Genomic DNA, 23,791 nt, shown 5'->3' with positions numbered 1-23,791 from the left:
TGTCTTGTCTGTGCCAGTTATTGTTGTCTGTACCAATGCCTTTAAAAATTCAAAATTTAACTTCTTTGTAATTAGTTCAATGACAGGGTTTTTAGAAAAAGTTTCCTAGCCTTCTTGTTACTTCTTAGCATTATTCTGTACATTTCACTAAAATATTTTATTATAAAAAAGCATAGCCAGGAAGGTTGTCAGCAATCTTTCTTATTTTACAGAGGCACCAAATACAAAAATACCATTCTGTTAAACAGGATCAATGCTTGAAATAAAATTACTATTTCTGCAGGTTGTAGAATCACGATTAATGCAGTATATTATAACATACTTTCCCTGATCTGAAGACTTGGATTTTAATTATCACTTTCATGTATGTGAACAGTTTTTTGAGTTATATTTATCAAATTCCTTTTGGAAACTTCATTATTTTAGTTCCATTAGAACTTAATTGCAAAGACTGTGAAGAAGAACCATAAAAACAAAGGTCCTAAGACAGATTTGACTTTCAGATTTCTTTCAGTAGGTATCAAGTATCCTAGGAATAAATAAAAAAGTTAAGTAACACTGTAAAGTATCTGAGATTTTAGGTCTTGAAACTGCTGCTTCATTTTAAAAGATAACTTCACATGAGAAAATAATTTTTCTCTATATAAGAAAATGTAGCAAATTGTAATACTGACTGACTGAAGTTTGTTCTAAGGGCTTATAAATTTGCCATTACCCTTCTTCCTGTTTCACTGGTGTAAAGAAGAAAAGGCTTCTGTAGGCTTTTATGAGGGGAGTGTAGAAATAGGTAATGAGTCACTACAGACTGGAGGTGAGCATGAGAGAACATGGAATTAAAGTTATAAAGAAAGTACACCTTTGACTTGGGTCAGGAAGAAAGGCAACTAGGAGAAACCTTTAAAGGGCAACCTGAAGAAGGAACATTTTTTTATATTGATTAAAAAATAACGCAAATAAAAATCCAAATGTTTTAAAGCTGGTTTGTTGTTGTATCCAACCGAAGAGTCAAGTGTATTAGAATTCCTTCACAGAAAAACTGAATTCTAATGAGTTCAGGCCTCTAGAGTTAAGTATTGGCTTTATTTCTTACTGTAGATTGTCAGACTAAATATGCATATTAAGTTCAGTAAACTATGTGAGCTCCTAAGCATTTTGATACTGTGGAATGCTGGCCAGATTGCAAGTCTTATCACTTTAAAATAAGAACCCTTAATATTTCAAAAGGAGGAATTTATGGACCTATTATAAAATTGTATTGCCAAACCATGATTCAAGAACCAACCTGAGGAGAACTGTGTGGCATTAGCTTTAACAGAAGAATAAGGTAGTACCTCTTAAGGAAGATGCCTGTCCTGAATGACAGTCTTGGTTTAATGTCGCCTCAGTCCTGATAGTCTTCACGCAGTCCGTGTTTTAGCATTTAGGTTTCCCGACTCGCTGTTGGTCAGCAAGACTACCTGTTAGAAAAAGCTAAAACCAAAAATGTATCTGAAAGTAGAGGATTTTTATACAGGGCTGCAAGTAGGCAGTTCCATCTGTCTGGGCTCCGGAAGACAGATTTCTGCCAGGGTAGGTCCTTCCTATGCATAAGAACAGTACATATTTAGAGACACTTTCTGTGTAATATATATAACTATATTTTAAGAAATACTTGTATCTGTAAAGGTGTCTGCAGGAGAAAATGCTGCTGCTAACTACCTTTGTATAATACCTCAGATTTGCAGGAATTGGGAGAGGAGAGTTTTGTCTCATTTTGAGTCTGAGTATCTTGCAGAGTAGTTCTGTAAACAGCACACTGGAAATGCTTGGGACTTAATTTGGGTGAAATATATGTCTTTGTGAGCAAATAGAATTCCCTGTCCCCACAACTTGTCTTTGTGGACTTCTACATTTTAAAATCTACTGGCAATAGAAATGCATTTCTTGATTATTGCTTGGAAGTTCTCATGCTCCCTCAATTCACTTGCCCAAGTGCTGAAGATTGTGGAGTGGGCACAAGACGGGCATAAAACTGTTATCGTGATGGTTGATGAGAGGGAGGAAGAGATACTAGCATATAGCTTCAGTGGGTATGGTGTTTGCAGTTGCATCCCGATAAGCAAATTAAGATAAAAGATACTGATCGTTTTTACTCTAAAGATGCTTCCTGGGCGATGACATTAGCCTTTTGACTATTGTGTGTCCTTTTGTGAGATTCCAGTCAATCCAAGCATTTGATAAGCAGTGGACAGGTTGCTTTTGAGTTTTCTGTTTAGTTTGTTTACAAGGTGTATGGATGTGGTTTTTATTTTTTTTGTCTAATTCTTGGTGTTACAACATAGTTAATAGTGTGGTGTGTGGCTGGTGGTGGTGGTTGGTTTTTGGTGTTTTTTTTATGATGGATCTGATTGGCAAGGGAAAGCAGACTGTTGACCTATTTTTATCCTAGCAGCAGCCTGTGATTTCCACAATTTTTGCTGCAATGTACACATACTCAGCTTTGGGCTATGTGCTTTTTTTAAGCTTGCCTTTTTATGTTGCCAAGGTACAGTCCTCAAGTACAAGATGAGCCACTGCTGCTCGGAAGACAAATGGCAACCATCGTGAAAGCTTACCCACTTTTTTCTGCCACCCTTCAGCTTTGTGACATACGCATCAAAGCTTAAATGAGTAAATTAAAATGCTTTCATCAAAAAGCATGAAGGCGGTTTTTTTTTTTTTTAAAGGAAGATAGACGAGTATTGAGAAGCTTAGTAATGCAATATGATTGTCAGATCAAGTTTAGGAAATGTGAAATGTAATGTTCTTGAAGTGTTAACTTTGACATTTTGTACACTGCAAGCAGTTTGTGATAAAGATTTCTAAACAAACATTAATAAATGTGCCTTCTAGGAAGGAGAGCTTGGCTAGAAAATGAGAGATAGATTCGATATGACTGAGTTCAGTATTACTGTAGGAATTTGAATTTACTACTATTTTATCTTTAGTGTACCGTGAAGACTGTACATTAAATTCAGAGAAGTAGTATTGTGGTGGTTTAGCCCCTGCCACGCGGCCGCTACCCCTCCCCCACAAAGGGAGTGAAATACAAAGCCCCAAGACTGAAATAAGGAAAGGTTTAATACAACAGTGCAATAGCAACACAACCAACAACAACAATAACAATAACAGTAATAGTGATAGCAATGAACAGAGCAAAATAGCTACCAAATACAGCAGTGAGAAGCACGATGTACAAAACCACGAGTGCACCGCGCTCCCGCGCCAGGAAATGTGACCTGCCAGGATGTGACATCCGCATGGTATCTGAATAACCCGGCTAGAGCTCCCCCCCACTGCTGGGGAAACTTAACCCTATCCTGGTTAAACCAGGACAAGTATTTATGTGAAACATAGGCTAGCAGTGGCAAATCATAAATGGTATCCTTAACCTGCATGCAACATGTGGCTCTTGAGCTTAGAAAATTTCAGGGTAAAAATAATATTCAGTTGTGCTTCAGGAAGAGTCAGAGCACTGATGTTTCTACACATTGATTTTTTTTTTTTTATTTTTTGGACTATGTTCAAATGTTTTATGTTGGTATTATTATTTAGAAAGGAAATATTGAAAATAACTTTTCTTAGAATACTTTTAAAAACATGATCTTTCAAATGCATATTTGAAAATGTGTCAAAGAATAGCTTTGCTGGTTAGGCTGTTGTTTGTGTGTGATTTATGTCTACAGTAATTTAAACATCCCTTACTACATCAGTGCAAATGTTGATTACAACATATTTCTTTTCTAGGAACTTCATGGAAATGAATTCCTGGCTTGTGAAAATAAATTGGATTTAGGAATGAATGAAGAGTATTCTTCTTGCAAGAATCTATGGTATTAAATAAGAGTTATAGAGAAATTAAAAATTTAAAGAGGAAAGAGTTATTTACTGATATCGCAAGTAGATCTCTACCTCTGAAGGCACAACCATGATTGTATTTTTTTTTTTTCCCCCTCCTATTTGGGCCATTACCCCATGTTATAGGAGGTGAAGTTTGGCTTTGCGGCTCTCCTGAGATTGTCTAACCCAGGTTTCAGAATCTTACGTGGATTTGGAAGATGTCCCTCTTTTCCCCAGTCAGAACAAGGAAAACACGTTTTATTTTTGTATGTCTTCTATCTAACCATCTCTGAGTACTCTCATACTACCTCCTCATCAGAAAAAAAACCAAACACAAAACTAAAAACCATTCTCTACTCCTGTCATGAGGTGGTAGACAGTGGTTTGACAAAATGGGAGGTAATGTGCTTATTAAGTCTCCAGTCTGTACCTGTCTTCTACTGGGGTGGGAGAGGGAAGAGAGAGGTGATACTAGAAGTCTTCCAAAATGTTAAAATGAGTGAAGCTAGTTTTCTGAGGAAGGAGAATTAATTTTAAATTTCTGTTCAGGCTTCTAAAGGAACCAGCAAGTGTTACCTTGCTACCAGTCCTGTTGAATGGAGAAAGTAGGATTGGGTATGGTCATAGTTATAAGATACATTGTATTTAGCATGTCTGTGGTTATCACAATGGTTGAACATGTTATGTTTATAATATGTCTTACCAATATTTGTTCTAATTAATGATTTTACGAATTTGTGCATTGTAGCAATACTTTAAGATTAAAATGCACTTTTTGTTTCTAGTTCCTTTAATAATCAGGAAGAGAAGACAAAGGAATTTGCAAAAAATGAATCCCTGTCTCAGGAAAACAAATCATTAGCACCAAGAGAATCTGAAAGTGAATCTGTGTATTCGATTGTGGAACAATGCTCTTTGCCTTTAAAGAAAAAGAAAAATAAAGCCAAAACACAATCAGCATCTTGTAGTAAGAGACAAAGTGGGGATTCAGATTGCTTGGTCAGTGAACAAATTCATTTTCGGCACTTTGATGGAGATCAAACATCGATTGGGAATGAATCAATAACACCGTATGCTTGTTTTTATGGACCATCAGTAAAGAAGTTTAAAGCAGGATGGCTGGATAAATTATCCCCTCAAGGGTATGGTATTTGCAGTGATTACTGTATAATTGTAGATGTATGATTGAAGACATATGTTTGCATGAGCGATATTAAGTTTGTATTTGGTCACTGCTTACTATTTGTGGTGGGAAGGGAAAGGGAACTGTTTTTGTTGCAAGAGCATGTTGCAAGTTCTGAATTCTTAAGTTTTTAATGATGTTACCTGTTTTAAAGCTTATTTAGGAGGTGCACTCAGGAAAAATATTATTATTAAAAATGTTGATCACCACTTGTGAACTGTAGCAGAAAAATACAGAATTAATTTCTACCAGTATTTCCAATTTGTACATTTTTGCTAATTTTCTGTGGGCCACAAAGTAAGTGAAAACAAACTCCGATTCTGAAATACTACTTTACCAATTTGGCTATGGATGTATACATTAATAATTAGTGTGACTGGAGATCCTGTCAGTTTCAGAATTGTGAGTTTAGAAATGCATCTAGGATGAATTGTCTTCTAGTTTAGTTTATTGATGCGCCTCAAGTTTGATGGGAGGCATCTGAGCCCAAGTCTTGGTTTAAGACTTTAAATGATCAAGAAGAGAGAGGAACGCAATACAAAGAGAATAGACTGCCACATTTGTGGGTTTAAAAAAAAAAAAACAACTTATGTTTAATTGCTGTTATTTTAAAAAGTTTTTTTGTTTTATTTTAACCTATGTTAAATTCCAGCTCTTCGTAAATTGCTTTATATTAAAGAACACTCTATTATCAGACGTTCCCTTCATAAACACTGGCAAACTCTGATGAAATTCTTCTAACCTCCTCTTTAATAAACTGAATAGACTATTCTTTCTTTTAAATTGTAGTTTTCAGTTCTCCAGTTGTTGTTAGGACTTTCTTCTGAATTCCTTCTTGTGTTGAAAGTTGCACAGTTTTACTTTTTAAGTCTATTTCTGATCTTCACTAGTAGTTATGATCTAGAAATTAAAGCTGTCATCCTTGTTAGTGCTGTAATACATCTACTTTACTTCTACTCAAGCCTTAGTACTGCATTCTTTGCTCTTAGGACTGTATGTTCAGCTACACTGAAAGGTAGTTAAAACTGTTTGGCCTTTCATTATTTCTGGTTATAATAATCATCACTACTGGTCAATTAGTACAGCAATTAATTTTTTTTCAGTTTAGTGAAAAAGTTATTGAATTAAAATGGTTGAGAATTCAATCTGGTTTGAGCCTACTGGAAGGAGCTCTATTGTACAGCAATGTACATATTTTTTTTTTGTTGTTCCTTTTTAAGAGTTCTGGTTTAGCAAGTTTTAATTTCTTTGATTTCTGGCTTTATTTGTGTTGATACAGTGATACATTGTTGAAGCTGAATAACAAGAAGGAATAAACCTGGTTTAATAAACCTATTTTATCATCGTGGAATGTCAATCTGCTCAAATTTTTTTTTTTTTTTTTTTTTTTTTTGTTTCAAAAGTTTCATTCACCTTTATGGATTGTCATTGTTTACTTTTGGTAAAGAATCAAAGAATTCTTTATTCTTTCTATTTTATATTTTATATTTATATTTATATTTTATATTAAATACACAGAGTAAAAAGACTTTTTCCCAGCATAATATGTAATTGCACATCTTTTTTCAGAATTGTTAGTGTATTGACTTCTCAGAGCTGCAGTTAGCTTTAACTTTTGTTTTATTTCACTTTGAGACCTTTTTTTTTTTTCCTTTAAACAACACTCTTGGCAGTTAGCTAATAGAGTGATAGAAAGTGTAGTTCTTGATTCCAGTTGACTCCTCTTATGCTATTTGAAGGAATAAGAGTTGCAAAAAAAGTGTGAAGGCTTTAGATAGTCCTGTGTGAGAATGTATTATTTGCAAAAGATAATGAGTTAACCACAAAATTAGTACTGGTTAGGACTGAGTAGAACAGTTGCAGGGTCATCAACCTTGAGCCAGTGATATTCCTTGGCTAAATTTCAAGGACTTTTTCTTTAGCGTGGTTTAATGAATGCTACATTTTTTGGTTCTCTTCTTGCAATACCATTTCTCAAATATCTGAAGAATTAAACCAACCAAAGGAAAAAAAACACTTTTTTTTTTTTTTTCATCCCTTGAAGCACTGTCATATTTTATTTTAGTCCCCGCCAGCTGAATGTTTCTTTCTGTTCTACCCTCCTTGCCTTCCCCCCCTGCTCCTTTTATATAGCTCCTCTTTACACCTGGCACTTTCTGACTCCTCAGGGGAATGAATAAATACTGTTTTCTTAAATTGCTACAAACCATGCATTTAAAGTACAGCTTCTCTTTTTAGTGAACTCACTATAAATTGTAAAGCCATTCAGTTTACTCACATCATGTGTGGTACTTAGGTTCAGTTTTTCTTCCCTGCATCGTCTTGAAGTTTATTGACATTTTAATGGAAAATAGATTTTAGATTGCTTTTCCAGGTTATGAAAAATGATGATTAATTGTAGTCATATAATACAAGTTAATTAAGCCGGAACTGCTATTTGATTAAAGTTTTGATAAACTATCACAGTCTACTAATCCTAAAGCAGATCACTCATTTAGCAGGGAAGGAAATAATGTTGGCAAAGAGATGTTAGAGTGGGGTCTTATTCTTGCTTAATTAACTCGTTTAATAGATTTTAGAATTGAAACTTTTATAGATGATAAGTAATAGGCCGTCAAGATTTTTAATGAGTATAACTGACTACTTCAGGTTCATGTAAAAATAATTATTTCAGGAGGTCCTTATAGGGCATGAGTTAATGGCAAACTGAAATAGTGTAATGAGCTTCTCATTAATGATGTCCAGTTGATAACACAAATTGAAAATGAAATTTTATGTTGTACTTGTTGAGTGATTTGGTGTGACTGCTATTGATTCATTGGCCAGGAAAGAGAGCGTTCAGGAGATGCTGATGACTGGAGATGCTGTAGCCCGTCAACAGAGATGTCCTTCTCATAAACATGACAGTGAGATGGTCATTTTAGGTTCTCAGCTTTCCTTTTTGGAAAGTATCTCATAGAGCTTGTAACACTTAAAGGTATACTCTGTGTTCAGAATATTCTTTTGCCTCCAATAAAAATAGTCAGTTCTCGTCCTTGTTCATTTTAAGCGAAATTACAATATTGAAAGTTCTTTTTCCTCTGTCACTTTAAATGTGATATAGAACACGTGAGGAGAAAATAGAGATAAAGGAAACTGAAGTGATTAAAAAATGTGTCCATTTTTTTTATTATATTTGAAATCAGCATTCTCCTTTTGAAAAGATAGGACTAAGATATATTTTAATTTTCAAAATGTTTAGGCCCAAACACAGGACACATGATTTGACCTTTCTATAATTTGTGTTTGAGACATTCTTAAAAGCCAGTGTTAACTTGTGTTTATAATTCTAATAGTATTAATTTTTGATTCACAGCAAACGTGTGTTTCAGAAGCGCTGGGTTAAGTTTGATGGAGACAGCATGTCTTACTACAATAATGAAAAGGTAAATGACATGTTTTGGACATTTGGGACAAAAATATGTACATTGTAATATGTATGTTGTCATGAAGAAATTCAGAAATAATTATAAATGATTATTCATCTTAAAATAATTTTCAATTGCAAAGTACTAGGATGTATTTTAAGGTGTCCTTGAGATCTTCATGTATTTTTCATCCTCTTGTTTTCTAGAAAGGCTTGTATTTCTGACCTTTTCAGGGAGATATCGGAACCTCTTACTTTATTGAAAGAGTGACACTGCTGCATTCTGCAAAAGAGAACAGGGTCATGCAAAACACATTTAAGAGATCCAGTGTTATTCTGATGGTGGTTGCAAAGTGTCTTGTCATGGGAGTGCAGCATGTTGGAGATTTTGAGAGAGAAATTAAATGTGGCATGGAAGACCTTTTGAAATTCAAAAACCCCATACGCTTGTTTACTCTTTAATTAAAAAAGTGTCTTTCCTGTTTGCCTTCTAGGAATAATCACATATTACTGGACTAGATTATGTTTGAATGTGTCTTTAAAATGAGCATAGTAATGCGATGTCAGTGGCTGTTCTTTGTCTAAGGACTGAATCTTACTGAAATGTTTGCAGACTCATGAGTTGCTTTGGTTAAAGTAGATCACTTCTGATATGTGATACAAAAACGGATTTGTAAATCATGGTGTAAATCAAAACATGTATTCCTTTTGCGAAACTGAGACTTACAAAAGACTTGACCTTTTCAGACTACTTTTTCACAACAGAAATGGCTTTTTTTTTTTGGAGACCTGTCTTTAAACACATTTTTTTTTGAAAAATTGCCACCTTTTTTTTCCTTTTTTTTCCTTTTTATTTTATACAATTTAGAGCACTACAAAATTATTTTTATTTTGCTCTGTGATTAGTTAATTTCTCCTCTTGGAAGAAATGAAGAACTTCTTAAACTCAAAAGTAATAGATGATTATATAATATGTGTGTTTGGTGGAGCTGAGGTTATATTCATGTTCATTATTTGAAATGCTGGAAAGCATTTCCTGTTGAAGATGCACATTAAATTAGGAACAAAATACAATTGCAGGTAAAAGTTCCTTGGCAGTATGCTGGGTGGTGGTAATCAGTAAGAGTCCTATAGATGCTTTATAACATGCACACTCTTAGCCCTATTTTAGCAGATTATGTGGGGTGGAGAAAAGACTTTATTTCCTGACGGGCCAGAGAAATTAAAAACCAAGTCAAAAAATTATTTACTGATCTTTATCCCTACTGATAAGGACCACGGAACAATCTGGTTTTACTTGCTTATTTTGCTTCACTCATAGTAAAAGATGATTTTGTAGATGAAGGGAACAAAAGAATAACATTTGGATTGCAGTGACAAAAAATGTTACCCCTTTGTGGTATTCATCCTAGGGCTTCAGAGGAGCAGAAAAGCAGAGTTAGTCATTAAGAAAGACTTGAAAAATACAGCGTTGGGATTTGCTTAACACTGTCTGTAGCATAATTAGGGAAAGAAATGCTAATACAGACTTTTAAATCTTGTATCTGCACTGGGGATTTTTAATTTTTTTTTGAAGGTCACTGAAAAAGTTACTTGGAGGTCAGTTACTCTGCAATAGTACTTGTTATACATTTGCCTGTCATAGGAGATTCCAGAAATCTTCCCTTCTGCTCGGGGGAATATTTAGTATGTCACACGATGTGTAGAAGGCTACCAACTATATATTCTCTATTTAAAAGGTCTCTGCGATTGGTTAGACTATCAGGAGCTTGCAGAAGGCTTGGTCTGAAGCTTCTTTGTCTCACTTTTCCTGGAATCTGAGTACAAAACCTCACTCCTAAGATTGAAAGACATGCTGGTTGATCTGTGTGTGTATACAGTTTGACCAAATCTGGGTGGCTGACTTGTTAACTTGATGAGTCAAATATGCTAAGAACTTTGTATGTCTGAGAACTGTGAAGCCTGAAGCAAATTCTTGGAACTGAGGATTTGGTGAAACTCTTGGACTAGCTTGCAGATATGAGGAAAACATAGTTGACTACCAGTAGTTCTCACGGTACAGTGGGATTGTGTTGGGGGAGCAGTGGTGTCACTGGGGAACATGAGTTTTTGATACAGTGGTCTCTGCTGGATCACTACTCCCACACCCAGAGTATTCATATTGCCTGGTACATGGATACCAATATGTTCCTGCTGTTGCTTGGGTGTTGTTACCTTGACATCGTAAGCAACTATTTGCAGACCCGTGAAGACCTGCATGCAGCTCAGGAGCTGGTTCTGGCAAAAGACAGGTATAGTTCATTGCAAGGCAGCGGGTCCCTCCTTCTAGCTACATGGCTAGCTATTTATATATCTTTATCTATTTAAATAGGGAAGTTGTTTTAACTTCAGATCTTAATAGCAAGTTCTGTCTATTCTAATGTGTTCGTCCAAGGATCTTCCTACACAGACAAGCATGTTATAAAGGAATTGTTATACTTTTGGTTTCCCATATCAATTAAAAGTAGTTCTCAAAAGGAAACCAATCCATACTCTAGTATTTTTCTGATTATTACAAGCAGAGAAGGGTAGACTCAGTGGAATGAAACTGTTCAGTTTACCCAGAAACTCTAGCAATATTAAATAGCTCTATTTGTCATTCAAATTAGGAACTTGAGAGAAGTAAGGTTCTCAAGAAGGGGAAGTGTGCTACATGGCTAATGAAGAATGAAACAAGTGGAGGATGGATAGGGAAGACACAGAGGGTAGTATTCCTAAAAATGTGTACTTAACGCATCTGAACACTTCTGAATGATTTAAACCTTAATTTTGTAAATATTTCTCTAACCTTGATCTAGTTGTATGTCAACTTCTAATTGACAGAGATCTGTTCTTTACCTTTCATCTGAATATATGAAAAAAAAATTTCATTTTGTGTAAGCAGCGAACAGTTTTTGTTCAAATCTGTGTCGCTGCTCATTCCTTCTGTGTTCGTGGTCCTGAGCAAATTGATGTGGTCAGAGCAACATCCCGTGTGGTTTTGTCTTAACAGAATGTGGTTAACTGAAGTGAGAGCAAACTGAAGAGGGGAAGGTAGAATTTGATAATTCTTCTCAGCTACGCAATATACACAGTTTTTCTTTCAAATTTCTTCCTACTTTTGGCAGAACTGTGGTGCTCTAACATGTACTTTATAGTAAAGCGAAAAGCTGTAAAGTAAAGCTTTTTATGTTGAAAGTTTTTATTTAAAAACATCTTAGAGCCCCGAACAAGTATATTACTGGTTTAGGAAAAAGTCTTGCCTTTTCATGTGGAGAACTTAAATATTTTCTTGTGTTATGTTGCATGTAAACATAACAAAAAACCAAAATTCACTGCAGAACAGGTGAATCATTGCCATTCTTGAAATAGGTCATATTTAATCTGTTGTGGAAGGAAAGCCAAAGCAGTGCAAAATAGTATTTTCCAGGATCTTTTAGCCCAACTCTGAAGCACAACTGTCAAGGAGTGACATTGGGCTGTATTTGAAAATAAGTTTTCATCAGGGTGTTGATAGCAAAAAAAATTTTTCTTTCCCCACTAGAAAATTGTTCTGTCAGAAAATTTTTTAGCAGCCTTAAAACTCATGTACGCCTCTCAGTAACAGAAGAAATATCTGTGAGGTTCTTGACTCTGTTTGTTTTTGTTTTCTATATGAAATAATTCACCTAATTTCTTGTCTGGAGTATTTCAAAGAGAGAAATTTTATCTTGATCAACAAGAGCTTTTTAATAGTAGGCTTTATTTCTTGCACGTGAAAGAGAAGCTGCAGCAGAAGAAAGATTGAGAAATTACTATGGTTTAAACTGTATTTGAAAGTACGTATGCCTTGGAGAACAAAGCCTTAGAAAGGATGATTGTTTAAACAGCAAAACCAAAACTATGCTCAGCTATAAGGAGACTGACTTTTTTTTTTTTTTTTAAGCAAATAAAATAAAATAGCTGTGACTTCCAGCAGTCTGAATTATTGTCTTACAGTACCAAATACAGCCAGTAGATGCCTGCAAACACCGTAATATAATTATATCTGGACACCTTTAGAAATTGAATATGTAATAAGTTTGCTTTGCCATTGTGAAGGAGCGGTAGTTAACATAATATCCAACCTTATTAACAAATACGTTAAAATCTCTCTTCTAACAATGAAAATAGATGTGCAATACTAAGATTATTCTGAGTGACAGAGTAGTTGTCTTTAATTATAGTAACACATTCACTTCAGTTGTATGTTGATGTTTCTATTTATGTGCTAAACTGCACTCACGGATGTATATTATTACACAGAAGTGAAACAACATAAGAGTGTGAATTTGGTGCAAATCAGTAGTGTATTAAACTCAGTAAACAAAAAAATGATCCTGTGTATCCTTCATACTTAGCATTCACGGTGGTTCCTTAAGTCCTTGTATAAAGTCTATTATAATAATTTATACTTTAGGAGGAAAGTTACTGCGATACAAATCCTGTTGGGGAGCTGACTCTTGGACTGTTATTGCATCTGGATCATAAATCTTAGCAGTATATCTGAATTGTCTTAGTTAGAAAACCAGTTGATCAAAGCATAGCGGGGACAGGAGCAGCAGCATTAACTCCAGAATCCAGGAATTGTGCAGAAGTATGTATGTCTGCTTGACCTTTCCTTTCCACCCCGCCCCCCGGAATATTTTGGTTAATTAGGTTAAAAGACAAGATACTTGGATAAAGTACTTATAGCGGTTCCTTTTTGCTATATTGCTTTTGTGTTCAGTTCAATTATCCCAATTCATAGTTGGAAATTAGCAAATTTTGGGAAAATTTGCTCTGATGTCAAATAATGTTTTTGAGGGATTGTTCTTCTGCCTCATGTAGCAGAAAAGTACATATCTGACCGAAGCTGGAAGATTCTTGTTAGTAATGACAGGGCAATGGATTTTTCCAGAGAGTGGTCACCCCCTTTGAGTTCAAAATTAGGGGTAAAATCAGTGAATTTACTTTTCTTACTGGCTACCCATTGAAGGAGTGGGGAAGGAACAGAAAAATTCTTTGGAATTTTTTGCCTGGAGAAGGCACAATTTTTTCCCTTGTCTGATTCTAGTCTACAAGTATAATAATTACATATTTTTTAATTATGGTTCTGTGAGATAGTCAATGTAATTTACTTTGGCATAAAATTGTAAATTTAGGAGAGTGTGGTATCTTGCAATATTAGTGCCATGAGACAATTTATGAAGTGGTATCTCAAATATATGCATTCTATCTTGCCATGGGATTTTACGGATGGACCCAGAACAGTGAAGTCGGTGATGTGTAGGTAGTGAAGTGGTTTAGTTATTGATGCAGTTTTATTAATAGTATTGTGAACTTTTAGGAGCAAAACCTGTGTATGTGAACTTCCGAAACATCATGGCAAATAGCATTACCCGAGAGACATTTAATGTTCCATGAGAGTTAGTAACTATTTCTATTGCATTTTTATTATAGGAAGTGTTCTCAAAGGGAATAATACTGCTCTCTGCTATATCAACAGTAAGAGTTCATGGGGAGAATAAATTTGAAGTTGTCACATCCCATAGGACTTTCGTCTTCCGTGTGGATAAGGAAGGTAAGTATAACATGTAATTCTAATGATTGACAAAAAGCCATGTAATCACTGCTGTTAAATTATGTTTGTGAAATATAACTTGTTATATTACCAGAAATATTTCTGGAATCCAGCTGTTTGGGGTCATAAAGTGAAACTGGAGATAACTGTAAGCTTTGTAAGAACCTCTGAAATTGTTGGGGAATGACTTCTAAAAATATCAAAATGAGAATGCTATTTTTCAACTCTTCTGCCTCTTCCCCCATCCTTCCAAAAGATGAATTTGTCTGGATGTTCTTCAGGTCTCACTAGCAGCTCTTACGGCCTGTGTGCTCTCAGCCATCTGCTCCGAGTCACCACTTGATATAAAATTGACAAAGAGTAACAATGAAGTTGATGGCTTGAATGTGATGCTGTGATCAAAGGAAATCTGTTTTTTTCTGTGTGTATTTACTGCCTTATACGGTATTTTCAGCCATGTATTGATAAAGAATACAAATGTAAATTGTAGTAGGGAAGTTAATATGCCTTCTAATTTAATGCTTTATCAATCTACAGCTGTAATATGTGGAATCAATATCAGTGCATGTATGACTTATTTATGGAAGCAATCAAATAAAATGGAATACCTAGAAAAAAAAGATATGCAATATGTATTTACAGCAGTACATGCCAGACCCATTATAGCTAAGGGTCTCTCAGCATTTCCATTATCAAATCCCATTTTTATGGGTTATAGCTTGGTTGTAAACATTCGCTGTAGGCTGTAACAGGAGTGCAGCATCAGTGAACAAATCCTTCTTATCAGGTTTGGCTCAAATCATTTCAGGCATTTTTATGCTCTTAGCTGAGTTAAAGAGTATGTCTATTTTTATTATTTTGCCTTTCTCTTCCAAATTTTTTTTTTTACTTTTTTTTATAAATTGGAACAATACCATCTTAGTGCAGTACGTTTTGTAGGGCCGTAATTTGCTTTATGGACCATTGCTTTTGAATACTATAAAAATGTTAACAACTTACACTGACTTATATAATACATTCAGAGCAACCACTTGTCATACATGAAATTGTGTTTTCAGTTAGTATATAACCATCTTTGGACATAGTGGCCTGTCTGTAAATCTGTTCAGTTTAGAAATGTGCGTTGTACAAGTAATTTGGTCCTTACTGTATCCGAGCTGGATGATATATACATAGTAAATTATGTAAATAATCCTGCTTGCTTTCTGTTATGTGTGCAGACTGTTACTTGATGCTGCTGTTCTGTGGATTTGTGGTTGGGAATTGTTCTGGGACTATTCAAAGGGTACTTAACTTGTTTTCAAAGATTTTGAAATGGAGACTTTTATACATATTTTATCCTTGGACCTTATTTATTAATTTTCCTTTCTTTCTGCTGGAGTATCGGAATAAAAGAATGCTATGACACATTGACCTGTGCCCCTTGGTACCAATGTTGGTCTGCAATCATTGGATCATAGTGCTTGTTTTGTTTCCTTACAGTGCTCTGATTTTTTTTTTTTTTTTGTATATCAAAAAACCACTATTTTTGGATTGATTTAAATATCTAGAGGGAAAAACTCTGTATATAATGCTTTGAAAAGTTTAGGGACAAAAAATTAAGTTGTTAGGGGATAGCAATGGATTAGAGCAGAATCTGCTCAGATGCAGCAAGATTTTGTTTAATTGGAGTGAAACACCATTAAAAAAAAATCTTCTGGAGTAATTCGATGCCCTCAACTGTACTGAAATATTCCAGTGATCTTTTCAAAGTACTTTAAAAGAGCGTATATGAAAACAAAACTTCTAAGAGGAGCACTTGGATCACCTTCCCTGTGCTAGTCTGTCAGGCTGCTATCTTCCTCTTCTTCAAACTGTTTTCTGACGCTTAAATTCGTGTATTTGTTCCTTCTTGTTGCACATGACACTTATGAAGTAAGCATGTTACTGTTTTAACGGTGTTCTTTGCAGTGTTCGGCACCGTGGTGTCAACTTTATATATACGGTGTTATATATGTTAGGCGCTTCCTTCCGTGCCCCCCCACCCCTGCCATATATTTTATGACCCGAATCTTTCAGAGCAAAGAGTTGAAATATTCATGATGTTCCAATCACATGGGAGAAGTCTAATTCATTCAGAGTATTCAGCATTAAAGTATATTGATCTTAGTCTGGTGAAATACCTGAACATAGTGAATGAGACTGAGTGGAACTTTATTACTTCACCTACTTGTGTTCATGTATTTGTAAGATGTTAAATTAATAATGCATGCAAAGATATTCAAACATGCATTTTCTTGATTACTCAGTACCCTTGACAATATCAAGCTTAACCACTACACCTTAATGGAATAGATTGTAAATTGACAAATGTTTTTGCTTAAAAGCATGGCCAAGCATAGAATAGCATTGGTGATGGCTTTCCTTTTTAGTGACAGATGATACTGAGGCTCCCTGGTTTTTGCTTACAAAACTTCTGTAGTTCTTGCCCATTGTTTTGGCTTCCAGAATGCCACCTGTCTACCACCACAGTCTTTAAGCTCTCTGGAATTAAGCATCTTAGACCTAGTAGTCATAATTTTAAGAATCTTGATCATCAGTTTGTTTAACTTTCAGTTTGTGTGTTGATTGTTGGGAGTTAATTGAATGGCTGTCTTTCCTAACATCTCCACTTATACAGACTCTTATGTTGCTTTTATTTACACCTCCTCCTCAAGGTGGATGTTCTCTGTGATGTGGTATAGCTATACCATCAACCAGCATAGCATAGTAGGAAGAACAGGAAAACCAGTGTGTAGAGTAGAACGGAGTTGCTGCTTAACCATGTCTAATTTTTTTTCTTGTTTAGAAGAAAGGAATGACTGGGTTAATACAATGCTCAGTGCCTTGAAATTGCAGTCTGATAATAACTCTCAGTCTCGAACTTCTGTTGCCCCTGAGAAAAGCGGGTATCTTGAGCTGAAAGGATACAAAGCCAAAATCTTTATTCTACTTCAGGGGAATACCGTGTGGATCTGCAAAAATGAGCAGGTAAATTTTTCATATGCTTTTTGTGAATGAGTGTTAATAAAGATGGTTTAACTGGTGAGTTGGAAATTGATGGTTCTTTGTGAATAGATGTATTTCAATATAAATGCATATCTCTTTTTATGTAGTACTCTATTGCTGCAGTTCTCAGAAGGCTTCAAAAAGCAGGTGAAGTGTCATTATGTCTATTGTACAATGGAAAATACTAATATATAGTGAGGTGAAGTGAAAAGCCCTAAGTGTCACAACAAGTTAGTGTTAGGGCTGGGATTAATTCACTCTTAAAATGTGTGCCATAAGCACTCTACTAAATCAGAAGGCTTATTTTGTGCACTGGTTTCACTTTCCTGTAATACAGTGCTCTGGAAAGCATGTTATACGGAAATAGACTGTGGTATTTAAGTGATACTTCATCTAAATGTTCAAAACCGACATTCGTGTTTTTAAGAACCTAGATTGGCCAGTTTCTGTTGTGCACTGTAATAACTTAAACAAATCCAGTATTAAAAAACATTGAAGTAGGTCTGTCATTATGATATAAAGTAGTTAGCTGTAGAACTCTTTCAGATGCTGTAGGTAGGGGATAAATGGGGATGATTTGGTTTAATGAATGACTGTGTGAACTAGTGGAAGAAAAATCTTTTGCAGGACAGTAAATGGAATGTATTGTTTCTGCGTGAGGAAATCAGTGACTGACACGTAGCTGGAACCTGGGAGAGCATATGGGGGAGGTGTTGTTACATGCTTGCTTTTTTCTTATTTTCTCTCAAATTTGTGTACAGGCAAACTCCTGTTTCAAATGTGAATGATCTTTCAGTAAGACTTGACATTTTGGAGTTGATCTTACTTCCTCTCCTGTTATCCTTTTAAGTGTGAAATTATTTAGGTAGGCTTGAGGGACCATGTAATGTCCAACATTAGATCTTGCTATTCTTTCCCAGGGTATGGCAGGAAATTTGAGGCTGAGAAAGACTTTTTTTTTTTTTTTCCTTCTTTCTTTCTACTTACAGTGCTCCAAGGAAGTTTTACTTGTCAGGTACATTTTTTTGAGGTTAGTCAACAACCAACTAATTAAAATGTGGTGCAGTTTATGGATATGTACTATTCTGTAGCTACAACAAAACTCCACAAATGATTTAGATGTGTAATATTTTACCAAAAGTGTACTGGCTACATGTAATTTAAATTTAAGCCTGCAGGATGTGTTTTGCTGAATGAGCACCATGGAGAGAAATTGGTCTTTATAGTGGAGCACAGTACGCTTTAGCTATACTGAAATCCTCAGTGTTGATTATTGTAATGAATAGGTGACCTGCCAGTTAGTTTAAGTAAAGTTTACAGCTAGAGGTCTTTAAGGCGGAACAAAAACCAAAATGCAGCACACCCCACCCCCAAACCCTGTACTTCACTGAGTCTGTTTTACGTCATTCTCGTAGAAAGAATGAAGTTGACCAACTTACTTTGCAGTCTCTGCCTGTGGGATTACCCATACTGTGCTGCAGTGCTAAATGTTACTGTTCTGTCATGGGGTTTCCAGGTATTTTATCAGTGAGAACCCCTGGAATGCATTCTCATCCATGAGAGTCCTCTCTTTGTGGATTCATTGTAATGAGCTGCTTTTAGCTTTAGGATCAATACTGTATTCATCTTATGCCCCTGAATACTTTTGAGTGCTCCCTTATGGGTGTTCTAAGCTTCTTGATTAAGGGACAAATGTGGTACTTCAATGAGGTATACAGACCTGTGGAGAAATTTCTCTTCTGGAGTGATATGTCATTTGAAACTAGCTATGTCCCTCTTGAGAGTCTCAGTACCAGGCATCTAACTTTTGCTTTCTTCCTTCTTTCTTACTCTACCTGCATATAAGCATTATAAGCATCTTTTTTGCCTCAAGTAGCTCTTCGATCTTTCTCTGTTGATAATGGGGCACTCCCAGCCCTACCCACCATGCTGAGTCAGTTTTTCTGACTGTGTATGTTGATACAAAACTGTTCCAGAGCCATTCACTGTTGAAGGGTTGTTGATTGCTCTGGTACATGTTTTCAGGGTGCAGATTTTGACTATCTAAAATAATCTAAGACTGCTCCTCACCCCTCAATCAATTTCCTTTCTTGGAGATTTTTTTAAAATACTTATTTTGTGTGTACGTGTGTGTGTTGGTTCTGTTGCTTGTGTGACTGTATGGTAAGTTGTATCAGCTCCCCTTTCAACATCATTGATTTCAGATTTGCTTTAGCTGATCATGAAAGCACACCCTTACACAGCCTTTCTACTAGATGTTTATTCCCTTCTACTACATGGATGCTCTGCAGGGATCACTGACTGCAGTGCGGCAGAAGGCAAACCAAAATCAAACCCTGAAACAGAATGAAGGTTAGATGTGCTGCCAGCCTGTCAGCTTCTTCTGTGTGTATGAATATTACAAACAATGGTGCAAAACCAGCTTCTTCCCAAAGCTTATTTACTTAAAAATATCAAGTGGTCCTAAGAGGTTTCTTTTTAGATCCTCCATTTGAACAATGTCTCTTTCTTTATGCAATTTCTGGCTATTTGGGAATCAAAATAGTTTCTGTCTTTAAGCTTTCATAGTCTGTAGTTCTTCTCTTGGTACCTCTTGTCTTTTATTTTCAAGTTGAAAACTGAATTATTTTTACTGCAGCACTGAAGAAAAATCCAGTAATACAGCATTAATCCATTAGAGGGCTCTGTTGTTCTGAAAATCTTTCCTGGTCTCAAGTTTGTGCTTTAGCCAGTAATTACCAGGCAAATATGTCTAGGGATGTCCTCAAATCCTGTTCATATTGGAATTCACATCCATACTAGAACGACTCCCGGGGAGACTTAGAGAGGTTTATTATAACTGCAGTGCTAAAAGGCACCTATTTAGACTGCTTAAAATGTTGAAATGAGATCGGATCAAGCTGATTCATTGATTTCTATTAAACTTGATAGAGGAGAGTCCACTGTTGGTTTAAAAGATTTTTCTTCATTGTTAAAAGTGGAGAAGATCCTAAGTCAAATGCCAAATCCTAACATAACCACCATGAACTTCGTGAAGTTCAGATTGAGATCAGAACATCATGTCTCAGGCCCATTTCTAGTTTAAAAAGTGATTGGTTTAGCTTGAGCTTCTGGCAGTGATATAGTGCTAGTATGAAACCATCAATTTCTTTGACTCTCCATGTAGTGTGAATTTCTTAAACTTCCTCTCTGGAGCAAAAGTGAAAAATGGATCGTACAGAATCAATTTGTTCAACCTGCAACTTGGTGAAATTCCCATTTCTATTTCAAAATCATTCGTGCTTAAATAAAAACATGTCATCTGATCCTTCATGACAGCTCAAACACTGGCTTGAAATGTCAGTCTGCTGTGATGGTGCCAGTGATAACCTCCCCTCTGTGACCGTCAGAAGGGCTCTGCAGATGCTTCCCTGGCCTGCTAGAATATACCCCCTTTGTTATGGTATATTTAAGATTCACTGGTATCTAAAGTCAGGGAGGATCTAGGTGTCACAGTGTTTGCCCTAGAATTTGGCTTTGATAAAGAGAATTCAGGATCCTTTTTGTTACTGTTTTGGGTGGTTACGAAATAGATGTATTTACCTGGGATTTTTGAGGAAACTTTGCTAAATATAAAGACTAGGAAACAGTATGTATGGCTGTGTGCTATAATTATTTGTGACTTTTTGCCATAATTATCTGTGACTTTTTTTCATCCATGCATGACTCCAAGTTAAAGCTTGAATAGTGATGAGTATTCTCTCTGTTATGTACAAGCAATAGTATCCGTTTCTTATCAAAACCCTTTTGTTTCATTTTGGCTCAATGCTCTTACTGATTTCAGAGGGTTTTTTGTTTTGTCAAAGATTGAAATGATTTGCTCTGTAGCAGATGGAAATGTTTATTCATGTTGAGTGAACCAGTAAGAGTGCCTAGTAATTTTCATTTCCTCTCTAAGAGTACTAGTGCATTTAAAGCAAAACTGGACAACATCAGAAGATGTATTATAGGAAACTATATTAAACAGATAGAAGATGGCAAAGGGTATGATAACGTAGAGAACTGATAAGGGGATAGATGGAAGGACAAGTCAAAGATGATGCTTGAGACTCGCATTCTAAAAGAGAGGAATTGATGTGAATGACCATGGAGGGAAGAGGAAGGGATGTGTGTGTAACGGATATGTGAGTGGAAGGGATGTGTTCTTATCTCTATTAAGAAACACAGGCTTAAAGGGGAGTGCTTTGAGCAACCTGATCTAGTGAAAGATGTCCTTGTCCACACAGGTAGGGGGTTGGACTAGATGATCTTTAAAGGTCCCTTCCAACCCAGACTATTGTATGATTCTGTGAAATACAGTGCCAGAGACGATGTGGTTGGGATTCAGGGTCAGACTTAGAAGTCTGTGACTTTTTGGTATATAGCGATGGGAATTTATAATGATCCTCTGCAAGGGCATTATTCCTTAGAAAATATTCTGTTTTTCCCTGGAGCAAATGTAACCCTGATTAATAATAGTGAACATGATGGATGAGAAAGAAAAACCCTTAAAAAAATTAAGTAAAGGATCTGTTAAGTACAGTAGAAAGTGTCAAACAATGGAAGGTGAACAGAGAAGAGTAGCTAAATGAAGTCCTGAAGTTGAGTAGTAATGATTTTGTCATGCTAAAGCAGCATGAGAAATACTTTTTAATGTATTTAGATTCTTTGTTGTATTATCATGATAATATTTGTGAATATGAAATGAGTCCAAGGTGATGGCAACAGCAGTATGAAAGAAGAGTTGGGGAAAGGAGTTGAATGCAAGTTGAGTAGAAAGCAACTGGCAGTTTTGGAAAGGAACTAGGCAGAAAGGTAGCGGATTAAAAGCAACAAAAGAAAGTGGGAGGAGGAATGGGAAGACCTTTCAGACAGTTGATAGATGGTAAGTGAGAGGAGAGATGGATGCCTGGTATGCGCTGGGGTGGGCCAGTGGAAGGTGGAATTTATGTGAATGAGAAGAAACAGCGTCATCTGTGTCATTGTGTTCCCCTGTCCCCCCATCCTTGTCCCCACTGCCCCAAGAACACTTGTCCTTTTGTAGATTTTGTGATGATAAGCAGTTATTTGTAATAATAACTGGGAAGCTCTCTAAAGAAAGAGTTCTCTCCTTGATTGCTGGTGAAGACTGTGATCAAACATGTTAACAAACATATGAATGAGCCTGGCCTGGAATGCCCTAAATAGGTGGAGATGACAGAAAATCAAAAGAACATTTGTCCTCCTTTGTCTGGTTCATTCAGGCTTTACTCTCCTTCAGAATGATACAAATCTGTAGCAAGATGCTAAACAAAACCAAAGCAACCCAAAGATATATCAAATGTGTTGGAGGGGGAAAGATTAATATGAGGAAGTGTTTTAAGATCAAATATACTGATACGTTGGTGACTTGAAGTGAAAGCAAATGATCCAGCCTCTCTTAAATACAGTTGTTTGCATCAAGCTATAGCTGGGATGATAGATTAAGGTCATATTGCTGATTTTCCAGCAGTTCCTTGGCAAGAAATTAATTCCAGTCTTCCACACTCAAAACCATGGCAAAGATCAATTACTGTACATGACATCAGGAACAACTAAACAGGAAATAACTTGAATTCAGTAAGAAAGCTTAAAAACTTTCTTTTTTGCTTGTTGCGCAATACAAAATGATTACAGGAAATTATACTGAGTGGGGGAAGGGTTTGTTGCTGTTCTGACCATCACTTCTTCAGTTTTAAACTAATTGCACCCATACTCCAAAAAAGATTTAAAAATGGGTTTAAAATAATATGCTATCAAAGTAAGCTGGTTGAATCAAACAAGAAAAATCTGTCAGTGACCACCTTTACAGGAAAGATCTATATTTTACATTCAAAAATAATTTCGTGGGATGCTATTCTAGGCTATTGAATATATTATTAAAGAACACGGAGAAAGGCATAAACAGGAATTCTGTCAGAGAAAAATTAAAAAGTTAATGTTAAGCTCTTCTAGGTGCCATTAAACTTTGGCTCTATGAGGATTTTTTTATTGTTCATTTGTTATTATGCTATTAAGATCTCATTGAGATGTAAGTGCATCTAAAGCAATCATGAAACATGGTAGAAAGCCTAATGTTTCCACAATGATCAAAAGCTTCTTGATTAATTTGAATTGGGTTGGAGGGTAGGGAAGGAGGAAGGAAAATGACAAAGTTATCAGCTTCTCAGTAATGCTCAGTCAAGCTTTCTGGATGACTAATACGTATACAGCCAGCTACCTTGATCATTTAAAATTTAACAGTGAAGAAGAGTAGGATTTGTTTGAATATTATGAAGAAAAAAGATTTTTACAGAGTGGCACAGCACGTGTAAACAATTGAGGAATGTTTTAGATCTACTTGTCATAAGGTTATAACACTATTCTGTTTTGCTTTGAGTACTGGAATCACTACAAATGTTGCTTGCATGTAAGAACTACTATCTTGGCTTCAAATCCCATGGTAAAATAATCTATTGGATCAAAAGCCCTACATACACAAAGCAGAGCATCATTATGTGTACTTTCCTTTATAATGGTAGACCAGGTCTGCATTTATTTATTTATTTTAAATCTCGTGAACAAGTTATTTCTGCATTCAGTCAGCCTAAAAGATTGAATAATCAGTGTGTATGCATATATATATATATATTTACTTAAATAATGGAGTGTTTTCTTTTGTGTGTGCAGCAAGAAGATTTGA

The 23,791-nt window shown here is 35.7% G+C and overlaps 1 protein-coding gene across 1 annotated transcript in view; it reads left to right on the top strand.

Annotated features, from left to right (window-relative positions):
* Positions 1 to 23,791, top strand: part of ARAP2 (ArfGAP with RhoGAP domain, ankyrin repeat and PH domain 2) — a 141,394-nt gene that overhangs the window by 17,059 nt on the left and 100,544 nt on the right. Inside the window, exons 5-9 of the mRNA XM_074865959.1 lie at positions 3,766 to 3,851; positions 4,644 to 5,000; positions 8,397 to 8,466; positions 13,926 to 14,046; positions 16,874 to 17,055. Coding sequence (XP_074722060.1) covers positions 3,766 to 3,851; positions 4,644 to 5,000; positions 8,397 to 8,466; positions 13,926 to 14,046; positions 16,874 to 17,055 — 816 coding nt within the window. The remainder of the gene's footprint in view (positions 1 to 3,765; positions 3,852 to 4,643; positions 5,001 to 8,396; positions 8,467 to 13,925; positions 14,047 to 16,873; positions 17,056 to 23,791) is intronic.

The sequence above is a fragment of the Strix uralensis genome, chromosome 4 (genome assembly GCF_047716275.1).
Source record: "Strix uralensis isolate ZFMK-TIS-50842 chromosome 4, bStrUra1, whole genome shotgun sequence".
Lineage (NCBI taxonomy): Eukaryota > Metazoa > Chordata > Aves > Strigiformes > Strigidae > Strix > Strix uralensis.
Note: the sequence above shows the minus strand (reverse complement) of the source record. Positions and strands in the feature narration are given on the sequence as shown.